Here is a 16,128-nt window from a genome sequence, read left to right on the forward strand (position 1 = left end):
TTCTCGCAGAACCGAAACCGCAATTACCAAACACTGTATAATTTAGAATATAATTATTGGTAAGTGATAAAAAATAAAATTTTTTTAGGACAAAACGAGAAGTTTCCCTAATTCACCGTCGTCTCTTTGTTATCATTTTTAACCATATCAAGATCCTGTGCTCAATGGGTTACACAACTTAAAGAGTTTTCAAATATGGAACGCAGTTTGATTTAATATTCCAACCGAGCTTTTTCATTGCTTTATTTTTAAGGTTATTTTGCTTTAGGGGAAGTAAAAAATGGTTGTTAAAAATAAATTGTCTTTAAACGTCAGTCAGTGTCTTTTAGGACTTGCAATAACAAATGTATTCGCAGTTGGCAAGACATATTATGTCTTCAATTTAAAAGAACATTTACGAAAACTTTCTTTTTGCCAATGTGTGGTTCATTACAGAGCGCAAAACAAATTCTACCAATCTGGTTATAAAAGTACCTACCGGTTAACCAACGACTCCATATATTTATCTATATTCTTCTATATATATCAATGTATCAATAAAACTTCTACTTGTTTTACAGCGTCAGAAATTGCAGAAAGCCAAAATTATATTAACAATAGATGTAAAGAGTCCAATCGAAATCGTTCAGTATTCAAGAGACCACCGCGAACAAAAACCACGGAATCCAGCAAAGAATTACCAATGGTACCAGCCAACATTAACGAACGGGGCATGCTAGGCAAGGTAAATTAATATATATTATATTTGCTGTAAGCTTTGCCCTTTCCTAATTAGTAACGAAATTTTATATTTTGCATGTATTCAAACAAACTTTGGAAGACTTTAAACTTGTTGTGTTATGGTAATGTAAAGCAGTGAATTACAGTTTACACCGGGCGCCGAGTGGCTGAGTGGTCTAAAGCGCTCACCGTTACGGATCACTATCATCTATAAAAATAATCATTGTCTGTCTGCGTGTTTTCGATTCTCAGGTTCGGCTAACGTGAGTACGTGAGAAAGCTTGCCAGTATTTTCTCAATATTATTATAAGCAGAAAAATGTGAGCTTTAGCGTGGAATCTAAGCTTTAAATATTCAGTAGCATAAGAACATCAACTGTTTGTATATTTCTGGTGTTACAGATTCCGAAGAAACGTTTATTTATGGGCAGATTTTTAATTATCACCCTAATAACTCGAATGAGTGCCAGAGTCATGCATCTTAGATAATGCTAGATTCGATTGAAGCTTAAGCTAAAATAATTTTTCAGGAACTAAATTTAAATTAATTTTTCTAATAAAAGCAGGTATTAGAGTTTGGGTTGTATTACCGGAAATAGGATTTGACACTTTACGATTTATGGAGAAAGAACTCATATATTCACTAGAAACCTTTGGTTTTATGTAAATTTGTAAAGTAAACTGTTTAAGTATATTTTAATTTAATCGAGTGGTTTGCATGAAATTCAGTTATAATTAGCACTTAGTAAAAAGCGATATTTTCAGCGATATTTTTTCATTATAAATAATTTCATAAAAATTGAATGTAGGTATCAAGATGACAAATGGCTGTAAATTGAATATGCATTAGTAGTTATAGGAGACAAATTGGACAAAATACGCTATTTGCAGATGATGAATTTAGCATTACGTTATCATTTTGAAAATATCACCCTCTGGACACAGTATACATTTAGAAACGTCATTAGAATTAACACCGTGGGCCATTCTGGGAAGAAGGAAATGTTAAAAAACTTCCATAGTTTTATTATTGTAGGGAAACTTAATGTTAAAAATGTCAATAGTTTTAACATTGTAAGGGAATGTAATGTTGAAAACGTCCCTGGTTTGAACATTGTAAGGGAATGCAATGTTGAAAACGTCCCTAGTTTGAACATTGTAAGGGAATGTAATGTTGAAAACGTCCCTAGTTTGAACATTGTGGACCACAATGGGGTCAAATAGGCATTTAACATCGGCTGCCATTTGAAGATTCGGCCTTTGTGATGGTAGCCGGAATTTAGTGGGGGACAGGTTGTTGTCGGACATCAGTCCTTTCCCTCTAGCAATTAATAACTATGGACACTTTCATGTTGTTGTTGGTGAGCCGCATTTTCAACACATGATAGGCTATGCATGGCGGCCATGTATTTGGTGGAGGACGAGCCCGGGAAAACCTTGGGAAGAACCATCGACCAATGGGTATTTACTGGCAAGCTTTCTGATGTACCATCGAGCCCGAGACTCGAGTCACGTGAACTATCAGTGAGAGCCTTAGATCACTCCTCCAAAACGGGCCCGATGGACACTTTACATAGGCTATATTAGCAAATGATCGCTGCCATTAATACACTCAACTCTGAATAAGTGACTAAATGCTTATGTCCTTAATATAAGATACTACCAGTACCTCGGATTATATTGGCTGTGTAGATAGATTTGTATTTAGATAGTTAATTTAAGTACACGGGTTACCACCTTTCTTTGTACGTGTAATGATATATTGGTCAATATGTCTATCACATGCACCATTTTTTGGCGTAATTATATCTTGGATAGTGAATATAAGTATGTTAACTGCACCCGTTCCGTTTGTGTGCACTAGAGAGCACCTACTCTTTCCACATACCCTACACTACTACACTACTTTCCACAACACTACTAAGATCATGAAAAGTTTCAGCTGCAAAGAACTCTTCGAGATTACTAACAAGCTAATGTCAAGGAACAAATCTACACCACTTCCAACTACCTTCTCTCCAGTCGACCTTCCGGACATGTTTGCAAATTTCTTCCGTGACAAAGTACAAACCATTAGAGATAAGCTTGACACCACAATTTCAATTGACTCGTCGTCACCATACAGTTGGGATACAGAATTTGAGCGGCAACCAATAGCAGCATTTGAACCTGTCTCTATGGATTTCGTATGTTCAATCCTGATGAAGAGTGCAACAAAGTCATGTGAACTTGATCCAATTCCAACATCACTGCTGCTTGAGTGCTTAGAACCAGTATTGCCTTCACTAACCGATGTTATTAATACCTCTCTCTCATCCGGGGAATTTCCATCATTTTTGAAAACTGCCATTGTACAGCCTCTGCTGAAGAAACCAACACTAGACCATAACGATTTAAAGAACTACCGCCCAGTTTCTAATCTCCCATTCATATAAAAAATCTTAGGAAAGGTGGTTTTATCCCAGCTTGTATCTCATCTGAATTCAAACAGTCTTTTTAGCAATGTACAATCTGCATATCGCCCTTGCCACAGTACTGAAACTACTCTTCTAAAAGTAGTTAATGACATTCTCTCTGCGTTGGATAGCGGAAAGATTACAGTCCTCACCCTTCTAGATTTGTCTGCAGCATTTGACACAATAGACCATGATATATTACTTCACCGTCCCCAGCATGTATTTGGCATTCATGATACAGCCTTACTGTGGTTGAAGTCCTACTTGGTCAACAGGACACAAATTGTATCTGCAAATGGAATACACTCCAGCCCAGTTGATATATGTTGTGGTGTTCCACAGGGGTCTGTTCTTGGACCTGTTCTCTTCATTCTGTACACTTAGTCGCTCTCAAGTATCATAGATCATCATGCAGTGTCTCACCAATTGTACGCTGATGACACCCAAATATACAAATCTAGCCACCCAACTGAAGTTGATGCTACCATCCAAGGTGTAGAGAGGTGCATTTCTGATGTGAAATCATGGATGACATGTAACAAGCTGCAGATGAATGATGATAAAACTGAGGCCATTCTAATCACAACACAAAAACTTTCTCATTCACATCCTTTACCTCAAACAATAAATATCAGCAACACCAACATTAAATTCACACAATCAGTACGAAACCTATGTGTTACTTCTTTACAGTACTCTCACATTGCACCAACATGTCATGAACATATGCAAGGCTGCATATCTTGAGCTGAGACGCATCAGCTCAGTTCGCAAATATCTTTCAGTTGATACCACTAAAACACTTGTGTGTTCATTAGTACTTTCAAGACTGGACTATTGTAACTCAATTCTGTCTGGTTCATCTTAATATCTGCTCCAGAAACTTCAGAAAGTTCAAAACACAGCTGCTCGGATCATACTTAGAGTACCATGATCAGAATACACCTCCCCGCTGCTCTGTATCCTACACTGGCTATCCATTCGATCCAGAATAAAACACAAAATTTGTTCTCTTTGCTACGTTTCACTGTTGGATTCAAGTCCAACATACCTATACGACCTCACCCATGTGTACACACCAGCAAGATACTTACGCTCCTCTTCTGACAATCGTATATTCATTATTCCCACTACGAAAACAAAGTTATATGGACAGCGTTCTTTTGCATACCAGGGCCCAGCAATGTGGAATGAATTGCCCACTGAACTTAGACACAAAGACACAGTGACCCCATTCAAGAGTGCTCTCAAAACTCACTTATTTAGACAGCAAGAACAAACTTAAAGACCTGATAATGTTTCCTACCTTAAATATTCTCAGCATGTTTTTTAATGTTTTCTAATTTCATGGTGTTTATTTTTGTAATCATATCATTATATGTTTTTTATCTTATAGGTGTTGTCTAATGTTGTAAAGCGCTTAGAGCTTCTAAAGATTAGGCGCTATCCAAAGTCATTATTATTATTATTATTATGTTTGGCTTGTTTCTTTAACTTGTTTTGAATATATTTTTTTTATTATTTTTACTTTATTCCCTTTTGCGCTTATTCATTCAATAATATTTTTCAAATATTTCATTTCTATTGTTAAATTATTCATTTTTTAATATTACAGTTCTTTACGAACCATTGAATTTTTTTAAACTTCAAATTTATTAATTTTAAATATATTTTCTTTGCAAGTTCTTTTTAATAATAAATTTACAATTATTTCAGTCTTTTTTTATTTCATATATATAACATTAATAAAACATATGCAAATTTATCTACATGGCCAACATATGTGTGTGTGTGTGATTTGGATTTTAAACGTAGCTTTAACAATTTTTCAGTCATATCGCTAAGATGTCTGCAATGTGACAGTTATAGTGATGTCTAGCACTGGGGCATCATGCTGCAGACATGTAGCATAATGTCCCACCCAGTCACATTATCCTGACACCAGGCCGACCAGTCCTAACACTAACCTCTTAATGCTGAGCGCCAAGCGAGACAGTTGTTAGTACCATTTTTGTAAGTCTTTGGTATGACTCGGCCGGGTATCGAACCCACGACCTCCCGCATCAGAGACGGACGCTCTAACCACTAGGCCACCAAAGCGGTCCTATGGCCAACATAATATGATGCACGGGTTGTTTAAACATAAACTTAGGGTATATGCATATAACAACTAGGCGCATTGAGTGCATTAAAATAAGCTATTATTCACTAATTTCTTCAACAAGATTGTCAAAAACGTTGGATCGCAATGGTGATCCCTTACTGTCCCATTTATTCCTACTGTGACAGTCTTTGTTCAATTTCCGATCCCGTCATACAGGGCACATTTATCCTATAACATGTCAGCCTATGTTAAATTCTCATAGGGTCCCAAAGTGACCCACGATGTTACACATATGGACGTTTGAAATATAAAATTATCATAGGGCCTCAAAGTGACCCACAATGTTACACATATGGACGTTTAATCGTTTGAATTGTTTGAATTTTAAATCCCCATTCAATTCGAGTAATATCGATTGATTTGCCGAGCGTGTTCCCCATAATTATTAATAATGTCAAATTCAATTTATACATATTGGATTGCTTTATCTACTAGCTATTAGGCTTGGGAAATAATTTCTCCAAAATAAGTACCACCCTCCCCTCCTTTGAATCCCGATGATAAATAGCGAGGCAGAGAATACACGGACAAGACGGAGAAATGATAAAAATATTATTTAATGGCTTTGCAATCCAGCACGTGACTCTCAAGACTCGGGATTTGCTTTCCTTAGATTCTGATGCAAACTAGTGCGCATTCCGACAACTGGGGAAAAGAAAACAAGTTGTTTGCCTCTGCCGTTGTGGATGGATGCGTCGAATACAGATAAGGCTGTAAAAGAAAAAGAAAAAAAACAAGATAGCGTCAGACTGAGAATGACTAAGCATTACATTGTTCCATCTGCATATATGGATAAATCACCACAGACTTCTTTTACACCACAGCAAATAATAACGCAGCTAGCGTTAGAAATCTTCATTTTAAAGATGTATTACAAATTATATTACAATTTCACAAGCTGAGGAATTAGTTTTCACAGTTGAAAGAAGTTTTGATCATGCTAGCAATATAAATTCAATGCGATAAACTTTCAGTACTGGCAATGAGTACTGAATTATTTAGCGTGTCAACCAAGACGTTTATTATATACAGTATGCATGTCATACGATGCGTATTCAGAAAGACTACAACACTATTTACTACCATTAACACGTACCCAATTATGGATTTATCGTGATATAATAAGCATAACGGACGTATGTCATCCCCTGATTCAAGTGACTTTAATCTGCCAAAGTTTAAATCAATTAAGGATATTTGATAGGTTTTTACACTTCACTGGGATTGGATCTTAGTCTATTGATACCTGAGTTCCAACTTCTGAGTTTACTGTCAAAAGTCTATAGAAGGGAAGCTATACAATGTTCTCGTGCAATGTTGGACATACGTACTAATATTTCAATATCTCTTTACGAGGAAGAAATCAGTAGCATACACATAATCAATAGCACGTTATCAGGATCGTACCCTTTGGAGAATGAAGTCTTATATTTTTAAAGTTATATGTATTTTGATTGTTATATATTCTGAGGAAACTGAGGCGGGTATGTATGTTCGTTTGGATTTCTGTTTTAATCCGATTTGTATATTTACAACATAAATTTTAATAAACGCTTTAAAATGTTCATTGTAACTTCTTACATTTAATTTTCAAACAATTTGTATTTACTCGCTTCTTCCAGTCAGGAGCATTCTGATCTGGATCTTTCAGTGTAGCCCGTTTACCTGCTCCAAATATTGGCAAGAACGAATTGGCAAACAAAATCAAAATCTAGATAAGTGACATTTGTCAATTAGGTGTTTATATGAATTCTACAACCCTTTTACATGTTACGTACGATGACTACCCTGAAAAAAACATCGATAGCATGAGTAAGGAAAAGCTTTCCAAGTGAGACAAAATATGTTTACTGACTAGGTGTTCAAGCCATTAAAGCTGTTGTTTTAGATTTTTAAAAGCTATTGTTTTAGATTTTAAAAGCTATTGTTTTAGATTTTTGAAAACTATTGTTTTAGATTTTTAAAAGCTATTGTTTTGGTAATTACAAAAGCTATTAATTTAAATTTTTAAAAGCTGTTTTTATAGAATTTTAAAGCTGTTGTGTAGATTTTTAAAAGCTGTTGTATTATAATTTTAAAGCTGTTGTGTTAGAGTTTAAAAGCTGTTGTTCTTATGGGTCTTTGACATTTGGGTCTACATTGCAGACATACGTGTTTTACAAACGCAGAATGTAACTTATTTTCATATAAATAAAACAAAATAGCTAGGAGTTAAGTTTGTTACGAGACACTTCATAATTTGGATCATCTTTGTCATTTTCAACAGGTTGCGGATCCGAGTTTACTGGAGTGTCTAATCCGATAGTTATTGGAAACAACACATATTCTGAAGTCTCTGATGATACAGGTTAATTCTATCTACTCTGTCGTATCTGACTAGATCTCACATAAATGTTACCACTAGCAGCAGCACTACTACTTGAACTAAGCTACTACTACTACTACTACTATTCCTACTCCTGCTACTACTACTACTACTACTAATAATAATAATAATAATTTTAATAATAGTAATCATAATATCACGTATTACACATTAAGTACACAATAATGTCATCTTCTTTGGTAACACACACACACACACACGTATATATATATATATATATATATATATATATATATATATATATATATATATATATATATCTATATACACATATATTGCTTACAAACTGGTATACTAAATTCCAGCAATAAAAAGAGAATGACAGCAATACAATCAAACAATTGCGTTTAAACTAAATTCAATCAATATTTTTTTTTTCATCCTGGTCGTCTTTATCTACATTTTACCTGCATTTCACTTACGTTAATATTATAAGCATATAATTCCCTTTTACCTATTTAGTAATCTACTTACAAATGTTTAAAAAATATGCCGACAGCCGTTAGGTATGCGTTAATAAGTAGTAGGCATATTACCAAGCTATTTATACATTCGATTACATACGTTACACATTACAATACAATATTTTTATCCGATATTTTCTGTCTATGTACTTGTTTAGCTAGTTAATCAACAGATGGACAGTTACAATAAATAAATTTTAATAATTTTAAAATAATTCGAGAAAGCTAAATCCGCATCATAATAGTTTAGTTTTCTTCCTATTTGTTTGGTTTTCTTCCCTATATTTGTTTGGCCCATATGTGTTATACTGTAAAAAGAACTATGGAACTTTGTTCGGGTGTCTCCTACTGGGAAGAGGATGGCGGTTTGAACTGGGGATATGTTACTAGTTCCAGATATTTTGTTTCAATACCGAGTGTCACCGTGCTTCTATGAAATGTAACCGGATGGATTAAAAAGACACGGCACACGCAGTTCATCATCTCATCTGGATATTATTACTGCGACGACTTTATGGCCATAAACTAAGTAACAGAAAGAAGCATAACCAAAATCTTTTATCACATTTAACAAAAAAGAAATGAGAATTTAAGAGGAACTTGAAGCATTATGAACTGAATCCAAAATAATCCGGAAAAAAGTTATATTAAAGTCCAAAAGAAAGAAAGGTTCAATTTCAGACCCATGATTCTAATGGTCAGCCAACAGTCCTGACGAGTCAAAATGACGTTACAATTTACAGTCATGAATTAATTTACAAAAAGATATAGATACGCATAACATCATATAGTAGTAAACACAATTTAAAACCAGCATAGAACCTGTATGTCTCTAATTTTGCTGTAGGTGGCTTTCAATTTTATTTTTTATTTTAATGAGGATATTTTGATGGTCACATAGTAGCAAAATGTACCAATAAAAAATCAAGTAAAATGTGCTAACTCCTGTGTAACATCGATTGTACCAATAAAAAATCAAGTAAAATATGCTAACTCCTGTGTAACATCGATTGTACCAATAAAAAATCAAGTAAAATATGCTAACTCCTGTGTAACATCGATAGGTTTAGTTTGCAAAGACTTTGTAGTGGGTCGAACGGTTACGGAGATATGTTTCACTCGAATGGTACAATGATTGCAAAGTCATTATATTCAATTTTCTATATTGCCATAATTCAACTACAAAAAAGTCTGATGAGTCGATACACATTTCGAAAATGGAAAGGCTCTTTTAGGTTAAGAAGGATTTGAGGTCACTAATGTTCTTGTATAATTTTAACTCTGGCCAGATATTGTATTTTGAATCATGCTTTTGCAGGGACATGCCACTGTTATATCTCAGATGTAACAGACTTTATTTTCAATTATATATATAAATGACCCTGCCTGACCCCACCAGCCAATTATATATATATATATATATATATATATATATATATATATATATATATATATATACGCTTTCCGAATAACCTCATCGTTTCAGCATTTTGCAATGATGTGGCCTTCATTCAAAATCAAAAGAATCATATCTACCATTAAAATTGCATAGCTCTTCCTTCCCAATGGTAATTACTATCCACTCAAAAATAGTGTCCACCAGGAAGTTTAAACTCTTTTAAAAACTATTTTCAGACGTGGCGTACATGCTTGTGGACAATGTGACGTGCTGTGGAGTTATAAAGGGCTGGACGGCCTATTTTAAACACAATGGCACGATATACTTTGATATATGGAGACCAACTGGTAGTACAAACTTCAAGCTGGTCGGTACCTATGAATTCACAACGGGTGAGTTTTCAAAGATTCGAGGAAAACCCTATTATTACTGCCGCTGTGATTTTTTTTGTGGGGGAGGTAGTCGTTGCTTCCCCCTACCCCCATTGACATGATTTTGATTGTGAACGTTTATTTTTTGTCAATAATATAAATTCTAGTTAATTCATGATAGCTCTAAGAAAGTGTTGATTTATGTTGTGTTTTGTGTGCCTTGTAATAACTGCCGTGACTTAACTCAAAGACCTAAAATATTTATAAAACTTACCTAAAAGTGTGACAGACAGCTTAAAACGCGGAACACAATATCTATACAATCCGCTGAAGGGGCCAAAACATTAGAATTCCATTCCAGCGTTGGCTTTTCCTGAAGAAAAAAAATAGAACAAATACGCGCTCCACATCATTTGAAAAAGTATAGACTGCGAATACTCCATGCATTAGAGATTAATATATCCTTTATTCCATGTGGATCGTGTCCTTCTATAGTTTATCAATTAAAACTGAGGGCCATAGGCAAGACTTTCGGAAAAAAGAAGTGAGTCAAAAGAAATTTACATCTGTTTTCTCACATGTTAGCAAGATGTGGGAGTGGGCAACTCCAGAACAGCGCTTTCTCTTAAATTATTTAATTTTCTGTTCGAAGACCAATTGGTTAAATGTTTGGCGAATTGTCAGCGAACTTATTATCCATTAAGTAAATTAAGTAAATTACTGTAATTTATTCTACACTGCGTTTTACTTTCTTGCAAAATGCTTTGCTCAGTAAAATAGTTGTTCCAAAACATTAGAGTTGTTTAATATATTCCAGGTTAATTAAACAAACCTGATATATCACTTGTGGCTAATTTCATTAAAAGAAAATATTCCATTTGCATACCTTTATATCTAATACATTGGTCTAATTCAAAATTTTGGTCAATCAGAAATATTCTTTTCTTTCTACAGGCACGTCAGACGGTCAGGATTATATGACAGTTGTGGAGGCGTATACGGTATATCCTGGGGACCATATAGGATGGTAATAGCTAACCAAAGTGCTGTGAAATACTCTCTCTCTCTCTCTTTCTTTCTCTCTCTCTCTCTCTCTCTCTCTCTCTCTCTCTCTCTCTCTCTTCAAATACATGAAATACATTTTACACGAAATACTCTCTCTCTCTCATCTCTCTCTCTCTCTCTCTCTCTCTCTCTCTCTCTTCAAATACATGAAATACATTTTACACGAAACAACAAAGAGTGCGCATGCTCACATGCATGCATGTATGTATGTATATACGTATGTATGTGTGTGAGTGTATATATATATATATATATATATATATATATATATATATATATATATATATATATATAATTTAAATACATGCATGCATGTGAGCATGCGCACTCTTTGTTGTTTCGTGTAAAATATATTTCATGTATTTGAAAAGAGAGAGGTAAATATAGAACACACAATCGTTCCTTCAGAATCTAAAATCAATAGATGAATTCACTGTCTCAGAATTACTTATATGTACTTTAAGTCTTATATTTCTGTTTCCATTACGAAGGTTCACACCATTAAAGGAAATGATTGCTTACATCAATGGCAATTCAAGTGGTGAAGCAAAAGGTGTAAAGTTCTTCAAGTTACGGCCCAGTTCTCACCCCTTGGGGCAGGGGTTAAGCTGGTCCATGGCTGTGTTCCAATCGAGCAAGACATACGCTGTCAAGGCCGAATATGCCGCAAGTGAGTATCAGGCCCTAATTATCGAAACTTTAGTTCCAATGATTTGGTTAAATATGGGAGACTGTTAGATTTCATAGACAATACATGACTGCAGTGCCGGATAGATGTATCGAACGAAACATAAAATACAAGTAACGTTGCAAAATTATTTGAAATCATTATATTAAAATGTACTATTTTCCGAAAGTGTTGCGGAAGAAAACAGAAAAAATGAAAGTAAGGCATCTCAAAGGATTAAATGATCCATAATGTATGTCTATATGTCCTTACGCATTGTTTCACACGCTACTAGTGTGAAATTATTGTACGATTGCGATCCTCAAATTAACCAGGATCGCATTTGCATCCATTTATTTCATGGCGATCTTTTGTTCCTAAATCAGTCATGACAAATATTTGCAATATGAAATGTGTAATATTCAGATAATATTCCTAACTTATTACAAAAACCCCACCTTTTATTCTAAGATTTAGCGTGGGATGTAATGAAATAAACCTCTTTCTTAAAATGAGTCTACAGAAGGCCGACAGAAAGGCCAGATTTATTTGATATAGGAAACGGTAGTCATCGCAAAAAATAACCAGTGGTGGTCATCACAAAAACAAACAAAAATATGCATAAATTTATTTATATGTTTCGAACATTGTCTACAAAAACCCTCCCCAACTCCTTCCACTCACCCCCCCACCCACTCCGAAAAACAAAAATGCGCCAAAATGGTGGAACGTTTCCTAAAGAAAGTTTGCTTTACAGTTAAATCGGAAAAGTTATGTCCTGGAAACTAGGGACGGATACATTAGTAGTAAATGGGGGCACCCTAGCGACAATCGGAATTAGCATTACAAGACCCCTTGGGCAACTCTAGCGACAATGGAAAATTAACATGGAGAAAAATCGTGGGTCAGATTAGCGTCAAGGGAAATTAACATGGAGAAAAATCGTGGGTCACTCTAGCGACAAGAGGAATTTAACATGGAACTATAGTGTGGGTCTGTCTAGCGACAAGGGGAAATTAACATGGGAATAGAGTTTGGGTTTGTCTAGGGACAAGGGGAATTGAATATGGGATTTTTCTTTAAAATTTAAATTTAAATTTAAATTTAAAAAAAGGGGTAGGCAATGGAAAGGCTATCTCTTTTCGAGAAATATGGCTGGCCCTGAAAAGGGCCTTTGGGTTTATGTTAATATTAATATTAACATAGATGGCATCTGTCACATCTTCTTCTTCTTCTTCTTCTTCTTCTTAAACTCCTTCTAACTGCCGGTCCATACACAAGTACCCTCTTGAGACATCCTTGTCTTTCTATGTAAACTCTCCTCATCCATTGACTAGTATCTGTCCTATCAACAACAGTCCACTTGGACCTGACATACATGAGCATGTCCGTCCTAAACATCATGGAAGACACAAGGGTGGATGACTCAACTGTGGTCCACATCTTGAAGCGACGAGAATAGGTGAATCAATGCAGTGAACTGCGCTTATTTATAGGTACAGGAAGGATTGAAACGGATTGAATTCATTCACCAATCCGAACACGCGTTACAAAATTCAGTCAGCTCGCATCCAATCCGAAGAGAGCAGTCTGTGACGTCACGTGGTCTATATAGATTCGTTAGCGCTTGTGTGCAGTCAATCTATGCGACAGTGATTGAACATGACGGAAACTCAGAAAACGATCCATTGGGGTGCACCAGCAGGGGAGACTGCCCAAGGGAACCCGGACTTACTTTCAGAAGAGGTACATTGGGATTTTGTGGATTTTCTTACCTCGCAAGAATTTGTTCCGGAACCTTCGTTACCTTCTTCATTACCGCAAGTGGAGAATTTTAGACAGAGACAGAAAGAAGAATTGGAGAAATTTATGCAACGACAAAAGGAAGCGGAACAAGCTTTCTCCTACAGCAACAGCAGCAAGAAGAAGAGGTAAGAAAAAAACAACAGCAACAACAGCAAGAAGAAGTAGCAGCAAAGAAACAAGAGGGTGAAAATCAAACGGCTACGGTACTGTTGGACATTTTAGCGGAGTTAAGAAGTCTGAAACAAATGTATCTGACTTCTTTATCACGACCGAAGAGAATACGACCTTCCCGAGCTAAATACGCCAACCCTGTGACTAAGCCTATCGTACCACCCTTAGTGATTTCAACCCAATCATCAGAAGTAGGCCTTGGCCGTGGCAAAGGCTTAAGGCAGTTAAAGTTGATTGGTTAAACTCATCCCTACACCAAAATAAAAAGGCCCTTTTCAGGGCCACCCACATTTCTCGAAAAGAAATACAATTTCAATTTGCCAATAACTCAAAAATAAACCCACCCATTTTACCCTTATAGTACGTGTCTGTGTATGAGTGCGTGAGTGTAGCTTCTTATTTTAAAATCAAAACTCAAAGACACTTACCTTATATCATTCATGTATTCTTTTATCCATTTTTTACAATCCAATTCACAACACAACACTTTAATTAAAAGTTCATTGACTTCTTCTTTCTCCTTGTTTAGTCTCTCTGTTTTTTGAATTTCTTCACCGTTTTTTCCTCATTTTCTTCCCTTCTTCTTTTCTTCTCCTGTTTCTTTGCTTCTTTTAAATAGAATTGTCTTCTTTCTTCCTCTGAAGAATCCCTCTCTTCTTTCGAAGAATCCCTCTCTTCTTCCGAAGAATCCCTCTCTTCTTCTGAAGAATCCTTCTTTTCTTCTGACTCCTCTTGTTTCTTTTTTGGGCAATCTGGAGACCAATGTCCTTTTTCTTTACAATAATAACAGGTATCTTGACTTTTGTCTTTTTTAGCCCCTGTTTTTTTTTCTTTTTTGACGGTCTGGACACTCTGAAGACCAATGCCCTTTCTTCTGACAGATATATCAAGTATCCTGACTCTTATCTCGAAAGGAAGGAGAGTAGTCTGTCGGCTGGTCTGAAGAGAATTTTCTAATGACCCCTCGCAAAGCTCTGACGAAACGTTCGATTTGGCTAGTCTCTTCCATCGTTCTCCTCGGTTTGAGAGTGAAATGAATAGTGAAAGGTCAAGACACACCCTTTTTATATACGCTGGTTTGCCATGACTATAAATTAGTCTATGGTGTTTGAACTTGAGTCATTTGACGTTTTGCACTCAAGATGAAACGATCCTATTCATTCGAGAAGAAAGAAGAAGAAGAAAGTAAGAGGCAGAAACGTGATCTATCGCCTCGTACCAGGGCTGAAATCTTGGCACAAATTCATGCCAGTGATTTTGAAGAGGACATGAGTGAACCAGAATCCGAACCCTCTAAACCAAGTTCACCACCCTTAGTCAACCCTGAAAAGTACTATTCCATTCGAGAGACGGAAAAGCGCTCCTCTAGAAAATTTAGAACCACGGCTTACACCTACACGGTGAAGTTTAAAGATTTCAAGGCCGACGTACCCTTGGAGAAAGCAGAAGGGTTTATCACCGAGATGTGGGATTCTTTGCTCACCGCACTCAAGCGACAATGTCAACCCAAAGAAGACGATCGCTTGACACTATCCATAGATCACGACGGTTTGAAATCCCCTGTTTGGATCGAGTTTAGCAGACCTGCAGAACTAACCCCTTCCAAAATCATGGACAAGATTCAACACGTACAACAATCTAATGACCAGTTTGACATCACCGATGGTAAAGCCACACTGAAAATGGCCCACGTCTCTCTTCCTCAAGGGACAGGACGCAAAAAGATGTTATTGGTGGACAACCTTCGCAACACCAAAACAAGTCTCGTCCGAATTCACAACCCTCAAGACCAGATGTGTTTAGCCCGTGCCATCGTGGTGGGACGAACCTATGCCAACAAGAACGACACGGTAGAATGGAAAAGAACCTGGAAAACTATTCAACGATCCGATCGAGCCAAACAACGAAATGAAGCAGAACTCCTGTTACAACAAGCCGGACTGTCCAAAGACACACCCTGTGGCATTCCTGAGATGCAAAAATTGCAAGATGCCCTAGCTCCACGCTACACCTTGAAAGTGCACCCTCAAGAAATGCGTGGAACTCTGTTGTTTCGAGGCCAAGATTTTAAGGACGGAAAATACATTCATGTCTATTATCACGATGAACATTTCGATACCATTACCAGTATCACTGGATTCCTGGGATACAGTTATTATTGTGAGAAATGTGATTATGGTTATAACAATCGAGAGCAACACAAGTCTTGTGGATGGAAATGCCCAGGATGTTTGGCCTCTCCACCCTGTCTGAGCGAAGAACCAGTGCCTTGTTCAACTTGTCTGCGCACGTTTGTCAGCCCTACCTGTTACCAGCAACATTTGAAACCACAAGGTTCACAGAAGAAATGTGCTTGTCAACTCCTGAGATTGTGCCCTACGTGTGGACAAGGCATACGTACCAATAGTACCAAGGCACACGTATGTCGAGGAAAGAAAAAATGTCACATTTGTCACCACA

The 16,128-nt window shown here is 36.3% G+C and overlaps 1 protein-coding gene across 1 annotated transcript in view; it reads left to right on the forward strand.

The window, feature by feature from the left end:
• The first annotated feature begins 6,332 nt into the window (after positions 1-6,332).
• The window catches only part of LOC149805088 (uncharacterized), a 78,918-nt gene continuing 69,122 nt past the window's right edge, over positions 6,333-16,128 (forward strand). The window contains exons 1-5 of the mRNA XM_089947253.1: positions 6,333-6,823; positions 7,606-7,686; positions 9,825-9,980; positions 10,914-10,986; positions 11,516-11,694. Coding sequence (XP_089803379.1) covers positions 6,757-6,823; positions 7,606-7,686; positions 9,825-9,980; positions 10,914-10,986; positions 11,516-11,694 — 556 coding nt within the window. The 5' untranslated portion in view covers positions 6,333-6,756. The remainder of the gene's footprint in view (positions 6,824-7,605; positions 7,687-9,824; positions 9,981-10,913; positions 10,987-11,515; positions 11,695-16,128) is intronic.

This window comes from Sinohyriopsis cumingii, chromosome 2 (assembly GCF_028554795.1).
Source record: "Sinohyriopsis cumingii isolate HCF-2022 chromosome 2, ASM2855479v2, whole genome shotgun sequence".
NCBI lineage: Eukaryota > Metazoa > Mollusca > Bivalvia > Unionida > Unionidae > Sinohyriopsis > Sinohyriopsis cumingii.